Source organism: Gymnoscopelus braueri, assembly GCF_963280865.1.
Source record: "Gymnoscopelus braueri genome assembly, chromosome: 16".
NCBI lineage: Eukaryota > Metazoa > Chordata > Actinopteri > Myctophiformes > Myctophidae > Gymnoscopelus > Gymnoscopelus braueri.
In genome coordinates, this window is record NC_137616.1 from 1609141 (window position 1) to 1621734 (window position 12594).

General features: G+C 46.9%; 1 protein-coding gene across 2 annotated transcripts in view; it reads left to right on the forward strand.

The window, feature by feature from the left end:
• The first annotated feature begins 208 nt into the window (after nt 1–208).
• The window catches only part of LOC308103723 (uncharacterized protein), a 30921-nt gene continuing 18535 nt past the window's right edge, over nt 209–12594 (forward strand). The window contains exons 1-2 of one of the 2 annotated variants that reach the window (XM_080453854.1): nt 209–611; nt 9224–9358. In XM_080453854.1, the coding sequence (XP_080309980.1) occupies nt 350–611; nt 9224–9358 (397 nt within the window). In that variant the 5' untranslated portion in view covers nt 209–349. The remainder of the gene's footprint in view (nt 612–9223; nt 9359–12594) is intronic. The other variant, XM_080453855.1, reaches the window with a different exon arrangement.

The following is a 12594-nucleotide window of genomic DNA, read 5'->3' on the forward strand; positions in this document are numbered from 1 at the left end:
GATCGGCTCCAATATTTAGTTCAGTGACCATGGAGTTCAAGAATGGTTCAGAAGCTGTGTTCAAGTTCCCTCTTCCATTGGAATCAATAGACTCCCAGCTGCTTCCTGTCTCCTAAAAAGGCGTCTACCTACGTCACGCAGAAACGGGAAGTAAACCGGAGAATGCGACTCTTGCTATTTCCCTCTTGGTCATAACGCAGTAAACGCACAATAGAGAGCTCCGTTCCGTTAACAACAATAAGACTGAGTTGGTCAGCGTGGTCATAACCGATATATTATAACTTTATAATTATAACTCATAACTTGTGGCGGTGAAAAACGTGTCATAAAGGAGGTAAAAACGTGTCAAATGGAGTCTGTATGGCTGAAGATAAATGAACACATGACGTCGGTGGGAGAGGAGATATTGTGTGTTTTGGACCAACAGCAGCGTGGTGCTGATGTTTGTTGTAAGCTTGTCAGAGTGTTTGTGTTGGAGCGCCTCAGTGCGGCTGCAGAGTTCATGTGCAACCTCTTCCAGAGAGAGATAGAGACACTAGAAACTCTGCTGGAGAAACAAAACAAACTGCTGGACATAGATTTGGATATGGACATCGATCTACACACTGCAGGTATGTCTGTTACACACACAACACCAAAGTACACAGGTTAGCCCTAGAATGTCTCTGTGATCTTAAATACATTTCATGTATTTCAAATACACAGTCATAGATCGGCCTGGCCGGCACGCTGTGAGCAGCGCGATTTGCGTAAAAGTGCTCTAAACTCCGCATGTACTCACCCTGTAGGCTACTCACCCTTGATCTTTCCTGACTCACCCTGAACTGATCTGTAGTTCACCCTAGTTTCATATCCATTTGAAAGTTCTGCCAGAAAATGTGTGTTTAGTAAAATATCTCCACTTTTCCACAAGCTGCACACGGATAACATTCTGTACGGGCGAGGGGCCCGGAATTCCCTTACCAACAAACTATACTATAAAATCTGGTCAAACATTGGCCAAATCGTCAAATAATTAAAGAAAATATGAAAATAGCCGATCTACAAGCTCACAACGCAAGCTCACAACGCTTTGCGCTGTAGAACTGAGTCAAACTAAATGTAATGCCTCAACTCCTAGTGCTTGTCAGGGTGGGGGGTCTCCAGTTCAAATATGGTTATTTTGGGGGGCCACGCCTGAAAGTTCTATGAGAGCGCTGCAATGTAAACAAACACCGGCCACACTATTTACAGCACAGAGCATAGGCGTCGATAGGGTGGGGGCCTCGGGTCTACAGCCCCCATGCTCAACTGATCAGCCCCCTCACATTGGGGCCCAATTTCATTTCCATGACTATAGCGCGAAGCTGCTCTCGCGCCGGCCGTTAACACCTGGTAAACACAAAAGGAAGCGCGCGAAGAGAAGTGGTGTTTGGGATAGTTTCACCCAAAATAATGATGAGGTTACTTGTAAATTGTGCAGCGCCACGATGAAATATACCTCTAGTACATCCGCGATGCAATATCACCTGCGTCACAAACATGGATCATCGTCGGTAAGTTCGGGAACCGGAGTTCAACCAACTTTGCCCTCCATCATAGCGGGGAGACGGTGTGATGCACGGAGGACAGAGGATATAACCCAGAAAATCTGTGTGATGGTCGAAAAATATATTCTGCCCCTCAGTGTGGTCGATGGCGAGGGTTTTCAGGAGTTGCTGCGCTATATCGAGCCCAATTACCACATCCCATCAAAACAGACTGTCACCCGTCGAATTGAAGGCCATTTCAAAGAAAAAAAAGAAGAGCTAAAAACGCAACTGGCTAGTGCTAGGGGTGTGGCTCTTACGACCGACTGTTGGACGGCACTCGCCACAGAGAGCTATTTGACAATTACGTGCCACTATATTGACGAGGAGTGGAACTTGAATTCAGCCGTCTTATTGACACAGAGTATGGCGGGCGACAGACACACAGCAGACAACCTGGCAGCTAAACTGAATGATTCGATGGAGGCTTGGGGACTTACTGGGAAAGTGTGTGCATGACAACGCAGCCAACGTTGTGGCTCCTAATCGCCCCGAACGGTTTGACTGGGACTCCGTTCCGTGTTTTGCACACACACTACAATTGGCAATTAACGATGGATTTAACCTGTTCTTGCATCGGGTTATTGCTGCAGCAGGTCGGCTAGTCAGGCACTTTAACCACAGCACGGTGGCATGCAAGGCACTGGAGGCCAAACAAGACTCAATGGGGTTGACTACTAATACTACTACTAACCAGAATGACCACCACAAGCTCATCCAGTCATGCAAAACTAGATGGAACTCGGTGTGCGACATGTTCACAAGACTCCTTGAGCAACGGTGGCCAGTCACAGCAGTTCTGTCCGACCGCACAGTAACAAAGCTGCAAGATGCCAGAACCCTTGAGATCCTTGATGTATACTGGCAGATCATGGAAGATGGCACACCCGTGTTGGAGAAGTAAAAATTTGCGACCACCGTTATGTCAACAGAACGGGAGGTGTCGATTTCTAGCATTTACCCCATCACCTTAAGCCTCATTAACACACACCTTAAGAGCGCCGAGGATGACAGCCGCAAAGTGGCAGAGTTCAAGGCCAAGGTTAGAAAGTCATTGAGTGATCGCATGTCGGTTGACAGTGACACGGATGAGTTGTTCGCAAAACCAGCGCTGATCGCCTCCGTCTTGGACCCTCGCCATAAACATCTCCGTTTTTTTACACCAAGGCAGAGAGAAAAGGCAACAGCAAAACTCAAAGAAATATGTGCTACTGTCCATGTGGAAGTGACCGATGATGAAGGTGTGTACTGTGTATATTATTGTCTTAAAGTTTACTTTTTGTGTAGCACCATTGTATAATCGTACCGCTGTACTATTTGCAAATTGTTAATACAGTATTCAGTCTGAATCAATCAAAGGTGAGCCTGGCGGCCCTGGCCCTGCTGGAACGGATGAAGAGGAGGAAGAGGACAAGACTAGTCGGACGGGGGCTGCAGCTGCAGGCGGACAGCAGCGCAAGGGCAGTGCCATGCTTTTGCTCCTGGGAGACGACTACAGCAACAGCACCCCCGGACAAGCTAATGATGACTCGGTGGTAGAAGTGGAGACCTATATGAGAGACAACCCCCCCCCATTAGACACCAACCCACTTCAATGGTGGAAAAATAATCAAGGGCGCTTTCCGAGGCTACACATTAGCGAGGCGCTACCTGTGCATCCCTGGAACCTCGGTGCCATCTGAACGGGTTTTCTCCGCAGCAGGTCTTACAGTCAACAGACTGTGCACCAGATTAACCCCAGAGCACGTGGATATGTTGATTTTTTTGAACAAAAACCAGTAGACATTAAAGCGGAACGCTGTGATGATGAGGTAGGCCAGGTCTTTATTTTATGTTGTTAATCTGCTGCTACTGCTCATCCCCAGAGCTGGATGATTCAAGTTGTGTTTCTGTTTTCGTATAAGTATTTTGTTTTTCATTACTAGAAAGTTGGGCAAGTGGGCAACTATAGGCTATTTCATATTTATTTTTAATAAGCTATAGGCCGCCGCCAAAAGGCCAGGCCTGTTTATTTTATTTTCCACCAATTTTTTTTCTTCTTATTGCTCTCACAGCTGAATAATTCCAAGTTTCCAGCATGTTTTCGCCATGGTTTTTGTTTTAAATTGCTATGACGTTGTGCAATTATTTAATTTTACTTTACTATTAACAAACATACATGTTTAGTTGTTAGTTGTTTACATGCCACATGATGGGTGTTGATCTGAATGATTCTGTTCTGAATCTGTAAGCCTCGCGGCTGATGGTCAATGATGTCCATTTTTGTTTTTTTGAAGCACGGATGTTGCTGATTTAATTTATTTTGTACGGTTACGGTAGGCTAAATTAATTGTGTATGGTGGCTATGCTGAGGCTTATTTAAGGCTATATTCCGTCCCGTTTATTTCACAGCACTGCTTTAGACATGTGATAAGAAAATCCTCCCGTTTCACTGGTGGTAAAATAAAATATTTCTTATGGAAAACAATTTGTTGTATTCTTCTTCCTCGTCTTTGTATTGGTATTTCTAATGTGTAAATAGCGCATTTTATTATGGAAAAAGAGTATTTTTATTTTTTTAATTGGTAAATAGCAAATTTCTAACACATTTCCTGATTAATTAATCGGTAAGGCCTAACGGTAACCGGTTGATAAAATGTCTCCATTTGGCCAACCCTAGCACAGCTACGTGGTGCAGCTCCGACGGCCCGCTGCTCCGAAAGCCCACCAGTCCGACAGCCATCCCTGGGCGCGGAGGTGGACCGGGGACCCCCGGTGGTCCCTGGCTCCAGAGGCTTAACCCAGCCGGTCTGCCGGTCGGGTCAGGCCTCTCCAGCCAGGGACCCCCGGGGAGGCCTCGACCCGGCCCAGGGAGCCCCGAACCTGGATACTCGCTCCAGTCCGGGGAACCCCCGCCTCCGGGAGACACCCGGCTCTCCAGGCGGTCCCGCGGACCCACTCTTAAGCACCCCTCCACGGGCGTTAAGGTAAATGACAGGCCGCGGCCAAAGCACCGCAGGGACCTGGTAGTACAAACGGCCTGGCGCGCCCATGGGACTATTATGGACTTAGCGCCTTGGACCCGGCCCACCGGCCGGTCCCGCGGACCCACTCTTAAGCACCCCTCGGCGGGCGATAAGTCGGGGGGTCCCGCGGCCTACGGACCGCAGGTACCTGGTGGTACAAGCGCTGCCGCAATAGTTATCATGCCCATTAGCAGGGTCTTGTTTCCTCGCTGAGGATTGTCTTCTTCCCTCTATGGTCTGAGCAGATTTAATTTATCTTCGCTATGGTTTCGCTAGGTAGGGGACAGTGGGAATCTCGTTCGATTAACTCGGGCGCAGCCACTGCTGAGTTGCGGGACAGCCGGGGCGCCGGGCACGACCCACATAGATACGTAGCTGATCGCAGGTTCATGTCAAGTTCCCCCGCCCCCAACACCATTAAGGTAACTTGCCTTGTGGGTCTACAATCGGGAACTTTGGTTTACTCAACTCCTGAGTGCGCCACCTATGTTGTCTACACCCATATAAGTTACTGTCCCGGCGTGGTCACTTGGCAGTGACTGCACGCCCAACTCAGACGAGTCCGCAGCGCCCTTTAAGACAAGCATATGCTACTGGCAGGATCAACCAGGTAGGCCTCCTGTTCCGCCGCGACAGCGCGCCCGCCTGAGGCGCGCGCCATGGGGTTGCCGGACCGCGGAGGCCCGCCAAGGCCCCCCTGTGAGGGGGGGGGGCGGCGGGTGAGCTCCCGGCGGCGCGCACTGCGACGGCCACCACATCTTCCTTTGCCCCCTAGCCAGGTTGACGGCATGTTACGGGGGATCGGCACCCGTGGCCCGGTACGCAGCTGTTTGGTCGGTCGCCGGAGTACGCGACGCAAGCAGGGTTTGAGAAACGGAGTCTCCGGAGCGCGCCCTTCACGCCCCCGCGGCAAACGGATCTCCGTGGCAAGGCAACTAGGTCAGACGGTGCGTCTCGGTCTCGCTAGGCCGGGGTCGGCCGCGGAGGAGGCCGGGGCCTCTCCGCACGTGGTCCCTCCGCGCCTGGTCGGGCCCACAGGCTGCAAGCAGCGTCCGCCGAGCAACCAGAAGTGCACCAGAGGTGCCGGCGGGAACCTTTTAAGAGGCGGGCTACGAGTGCCTATCGGTCGGCGCGGCGTGGTTCCTCGGAACACAGTGCATTGACTAGAGTGGCCACCGTGGCCGACGGCGGGTCCTGCATTCGGGCAGGCCCGCCGTCCGTCCCCAGCGTCCGCACGCTGGGTCAATATATCCGGGATGGGAAAAGTTGCCGATACTCCCGGGAGAGAATTTCAAAGGAAGGGGCCACGGCAAAGCCCAGAACCTCCTGGGCCCGACGAGGACCTCCAGGGTGCCCGACCGGAGGCCTCTCTCTTCCCATAAGCTCGATGGGAAGAGGCCTCCGATTTCATGGTTCACGGGGAGGGCCACCCGGGACGGAGCCTCGCCCCGGGCTTCGCGGCGGCCAAGCTCCATAGGTACGTTCTGGAGCGAGTCGGTGCCTCGCCCGGGAGACTTTTTCACAGGACGGAGGCAGGGACGAGCCAGACGCCTCCTCAGCCGCAGGGAGGGGAGAGGGAGGTACGACGCGGAGATCCAGGAGAAGGGGGCCCGCGCCGCCACCCGAGACGGAGCCTCGCGCTGGGTATCGCGACGGCCAAGCTCCATAGGTACGTTCTGAAGCGAGTCGGCGTCTCGCCCTGGAGACTTTTTCAAAGGAGGGAGGCAGGCACGAGTCAGACGCCTCCTGGGCTACGGGCAGGTGCCAGGGAGGTACGACGTGGAGATCCAGGACAAGGGGGCCCCTCGCGGCTCCGACACTGCCCCGGGACCATGCCCCGGTCCCGGGCATGGTCCATAGCTATCCTCTGGCACAAGTGGCCACCTCTCCCCCCCAGGCGACATTTCACGCAGGGGAGGGGCCAGAGTCCCAGGCCTCGCGGGGCCTGCAAACACGGTGCGATTTTCACATTTTTTCCCTGTTTTTTCGGCCGCAGTTTGCCCAGGCAGCCACCCAGGGACCCGGGGGGGGGGGACACGTGCGCACCCCCGGCCCGGATCCAACGAGCCCTCCGCCGGCCCCGGGCGACCCACGGTCCGGGTGGTACCGCCCAATTTAGCCCGAAAAAAAAAGCAGATCTACAAGCCGAAAGAACTTGAGATTTTCGGCCGGGGGTCCTCCAGTGGGTCCCCGCGGACCTCTGGAGGCCATGATTTTGGGCCTCGCTGAACCCATCGCTACCCCAGGAAGAGGCCTCTGTCCTGGGCATAACTATCCGATGGCACAGGTCGGCCTTACAGGCACCTGCAAGAAAATCCCCGTAGGCAGGAAGGCAGGCGCCCACCTCCTCGAGGGCCCTGGACACTTAGAAAAAATGTCCTGCGCCTCTTCCTGGGCATGGTCCCTACCTATGCGATGGCACCAGTCGGCCCTTCTCCCTGGCTTCCCCCTTCACACAGGGAAAGGGCCAGGGAGCCCAGTGCCTCCCGGCACAGTGCCGGCTTCACACTCGCCCGCTCTACCTGCCCCGGGAGCCACCGTCGCTGGGTAGGAGGTGGTCCATGGACCCCCGATGGGGTCCCTGGCTCCAGAGGCTCGACGCTGGCCGGGCTCAGGCCTCTCCAGCCAGGGACCCCCGGGGAGGCCTCCACCCGGCCCAGGGAGCCCCGAAGCTGGGTACTCGCTCCAGTCCGGGGGACCCCCGCCTCCTGGGGACACCCGGCTCTCCAGCCCCGCGGCCACCACAGGCCTATCCAGGCTTGTGGATCTGCTCCTTTTCCTACCCTTTTTGAGCCCGGATTTCGGCTTTCGGACCCGCGGGGCGTCGGAGACGCGCCACGTAACCCCCTAGCACCCAGCCATTCCAAGCCCTTGTAAACCTGCTCTGTATAGTTTGATGTGTGGCTGTATAGCATCACCTTGCTTGTAAACCTAATGTGACAATAAACCTGATTCTTCTTGTTTCTTGTTTCTTCTAATTCTTTGAGTTTGATTGCGTTTACTGTAAAGTTTATTTATTTTACCTTCCTTATACATTATAATGGCCCTCTATAACTAAAATGAAATGAAAATAGCACCTTTCATGACATGAATGCAGCTCAAATTTCTAAAATAATCAAACTGTTTAAGGTGGTTTTTAATTTTCATGCTATACATAGGTTTTTAATTTTCATGCTATAAAAAAGGCATGAAAAAGGTTGAAAACCACTGGCATATATAACTTGGCTGATAGATCCCATTTTACTGCCATTATTTTAAATGATTTTAAGACAAGTTGTCTGATTATTTTAAGTATACCTATGTAAAGGGCTTTTATATAAAACTAAAATGATGAACGAAAATATGAAAATAATGAATTAATAGAAACAAAAATAAAAACAACAAATTAACAATGCAACTAAACAATAAGAAATATAATTACATTACAGCACACAGCACCACCACAAAATGAAATGAAAATAGCACCTTTCATGACATGAATGCAGCTCAAATTTCAAAAATAATTAAACAGTTTAAGGTGGTTTTAATTTTCATGCTATAAATAAAGTAATTCAAGTAAAGACAAGTTGTCTGATTATTTTAAGTATAGTATAGTAAGCCGGCAATTTAGGGGTCCTTGGCATGAAAAAGGTTGAAAACCACTGACATATAACTTGGCTGATAGATCCCATTTTACTGCCATTATTGTCTCCGCCAGGCCGAAAGGCATGGCGAGAGAGTATGTTTTACCCCCTGTCCGTCCGTCCGTGTGTCCGTGTGTCCATCTGTCTGCGAGCGGCTAACCTCCAAAACCGTTGGCCCGGTCGCTGCGAAACTGTGCACACGCCAATTCAGAACCTCTGCCCCAAATATTTTACATGGCCCTGTTATAGCGCCACCAGGAGGCCGATTTGTGCAAAATATATATGTGAGACATTTTAAGACACTTCAACTTGTCTTAAAATCATTTAAAACTAGAAAAAAGTGCTCCTCGGAGCACAGGTCTCCACCAGGTCAGGTAGGTTATTGTGGGCCAGCAATGTTCAGAATTTGCCAATCAGGATGGAATATAAAAAATCGGACGGAACCATCTTGATCACTTGACTATAGAGATAATATGTACTGATTTACCTGACCTGGTGGAGACCTTTTTTCTAGTTTTAAATGATTTTAAGACAAGTTGAAGTGTCTTAAAATGTTATAAGTGTTCTGCTAGTGCTTGTAGCACTTTATCTTTTGTGAGATCATCAATAAATGTCTTCTTGCATAATGTCGGTGCAATGCCATTAATTAATTAGGCCTACTTTGTTGATATGGTGCTGAAATGTTGAAACATGCTGAAAAGTGAGTAGTGTGTCATAAAAATCCCTTGTAAAATCGTACCACTGTACTATTGGCAAACTGTAAATAAAGTACTCAATGAAAAAAGTTTTTTTCCGGTGGGGGGTGGGGCGGGCTGGTCTTGGTCAAGTTCAGCCCCCACGGTCGCGCACCAAAAACAGCGCCACTGGCACAGAGTGCAGTTAGTGCACCGTCAAAAATAAATGTGGGAAGATGTGATCAAAGAGTAATCTGTTGACACTTTTTCCAGCCACAACTCTGCACTGAGGTACTGCAGTGGAGTAACAAGATTCAAACCTTTTATAGAATCTCATTGTATCTTTTTCCTAGACTTCCTTCCCGTCCCTGTGTGTAAAGAGGTTTCACTTGAAGAGGAGCAGAGCCCCAGTCTGGTCCAGGAGGAACCACAACCTCCACAGATTAAAGAGGAACAGGAGGAGCTACTTCAAAGACCAGAAGAGGCTGGTGGGTCAACGTTGACATTACTAGCATTTAAAAGTGAAGATAATGATGAAAACAGAGAGACAGAGTCTGGCTGGAGTCTGACCAGACGTCCCGGTTTGGCCAGGATTGTCCCGTTTTGGCCAAGATTGTCCCGTGTTCAAGCTGCGTGTCCCGAGTCCCAAAAAAATAATAATATCAAAAACACTAATATGTCCCGGTTTTCAACATTCACTACAAATGTGTCAAACATGAACACGTGCATTGCGTGTCTGAATTCAATTATTTTAGAAATATCTTTTGATATAACGGGTGAACTGAGTGCGGTTGTTTTGTTTTTACAGCTCTATTTAAACACGACAGTACACGATCATACTAACTGAAACAACAATGGAAAATATAATTTCTCTAGAAGAGACACTGGACATCATTGATGTACCATTTTCTTTCAAATTAGAACAAAAAAAGTTATTGGTGCTCTTGCAAAGAGCAAAAATGTATTTGCATTGTTGCCTACAGGTTGTGGCAAAAGTGTTTGCTTTGGACTTTTTGGTGAGATCATGGATAAAGTAAGTAAGCCTTTTTTGAGTTTTAACACGCAAAACATTAAATATGCAGTATTGTAGTATAAAGGCAAAATGGCAACTTTACAATGAAAAAAACATCTTTGTCTTACTGTTGACTACTTTTTCTTTTATCTTTCCTAGTAAGAGACAGTAGCCTACAGTATGTTAATGGCAGTGGTGGAAAGTTACTAAGTACATGTACTTAAGTACAATTTAACTTTTTTTTACTTTACTAGAGTATTTCCAATTTGGAATACTTTTACTTCTACTTCACTACATCTCAGAGGCAAATATTGTACTTTTACTCCACTACAATTATTTGAAAACTTTAGTTAATAGTTATACTTTGCAGATATAAATGACTATATTATAAAACATAAAATAACTACTTTAGCCCTAGCACTGATTCATAGCCTAGAAGGCTATGAATCCGAGCTACTTCAGCCCTATTTTATACATGGACTATTTGAAACTAGCCAATCTACAAGCTGTTGTGAGCTTGTAGATATCCTATTTCCAAACATTAGTACTTTTACTTTGGGTACTTTAAGTATATTTTGATGCAAATACTTTTGTACTTTTACTCAGGTAACATTTTGAACACAGGCCTTTTACTTACTGATATTGCGACTGTCGACTAAGTTAAATATCTGAGTACTTGTTCCACCTCTTAATGGGGATGGGGCCATGGGGGATGGGCAGATGGGGGATGGTCAGTGGGCATGTGAAAGTTTACTGAAGCAAGTCCGCTCACAACAATGTAATCCTAGTCGCTAGATCAAAATTATTTAGTGTACTTCTGTACTTTTACTGTTTATACTATCAGGAGATATTATTACATACCTGGAACTAATAAAAATCAACAGATTTACAGCAAACAAAACATAAAACATTTGTTTATATTATTATTGTTATCATTCTTATTATTAGTAGTATTTTCAATTACTGCATTATGTATTTAATCCATATGAATATTAAAGTAACTGGGGGGAGGGGAGTGATCACACCCATAATCATTGTAACAGAGATTCCTATACTTTTTTTCAATTTTAGATTGATCCTGGAAAGAAACATAAGGTCATGGTTATAAGCCCCTTGAAGTCCTTAATGAGGGATCAGGTCAAGCGCTGGACAGACTTGGGCATCCCAGCTGCAGCGATAACCAGTGACATGGAGAAAGACACTGGAATGCGAGAGTATGACATGGGATCTTTCTCTCAAAAATATGAACAAAAAATTAAATTAATAATTCAGTACTTATATAATCTACTGTTAAATCTTTATTTTAGAAAAACCTTGAAACATTTTCCTTTAAGAAATTTGCTGAGCTAATATAAAAACAAACGTAATGTTTTTTCTGCTCTTTTTAGGTATCAGATTAATTTTCATGTCACCAGAGGTGGTTCTGCAAGAATCATGGTGGAGTTGGCTGACGTCCACTGCAGAAGAAATCTGTCTGTTGGCCATTGATGAGGTCCATTGCATGACCACATGGTATGTTAACTATACATTTAGGTACTAAACATGTAATTAGACTGTTTGCAACTTGCATGTACTGTCTAAAGCCAATCATGTACAAGTACAATGTTGATGTTTATGTATACAGTATGTTTTTTTGAAGGTTTTACTCTACACTCTACATGTTGTGTCTTTCAGGGGGTCGATTTTTAGACCCGATTATCGCAAAGTCCCCCAAATTAGGAGTGCTGTAAAAGCACCTGTGCTGATGCTGACTGCCACCGCGACTGAGTCCATGACAACTGAGATAAAAGAACTCATGCATCTCCCTGAATTAACCATAGAGACAGTTGCTCTTGTTCCAGACAGGGTAATAGCATCTATATTATGTAGAGAATTCACTATGGCTATATCATGAATGTTGATTTCTATTGTTCCTGGAGTCCACACAACGAAACAATAACAATCCGTTTATGGTTAATATGGACTATATTTATTTATTTACACAATACCTAATCAAACATGTGTAAATAAAACTAAAGTACTGTACAGTAACAATGGATGCTGTACATCAAATTGAACCCACAGCAAGTGGGAATCAAATTAACTTTCGGTCACTTATGCCGAGTTCACACCAACGGTGATAGTTTTCTACCGATGTGTTTTTCCGCTAAATGGGTGTGTACAAAATGTCTGAAACACACAGGAAGTTGACGTGGACTTTTGTGGGTAGACCTGGTCCACGCCTATTACAGATCACAGTGAGATGGTTTGATGCCACTCTGTCTCACCGCCCCCCGCGGCCAAGTAGAAGTTTTCCAAACTTTGCCACACTGCTTTTTGTTGTCTCTGCCAATTGGCTCATTCAATGTAAAAACAAAACAAAAAAACAACAACTAATCAATGCATAACTGCAGGCCAAATATCCACATGGCAATCAAGACGTGTCCAGAAAAATTCACTGAACAGGTGGGGTGGCTCGTTCAGCATCTGCGAACATGTGGAAAGAAGGCAGACAAGACCATAGTTTATTGCAGGTCAGAGCCAATCACAAGACAGTGATTATATAATATATAATAAATAATAAATAATTACAATTCTATTCATTTCATGTAGTTCACATTTACATATTATGCTTTCATTATAGGACAATAACAACCGTATATAAGGTGTATGGAGATTTGTTGGATGCATTGGATGAAAGTGCTTGGGATGGACATAAGTGCATCGTTGACA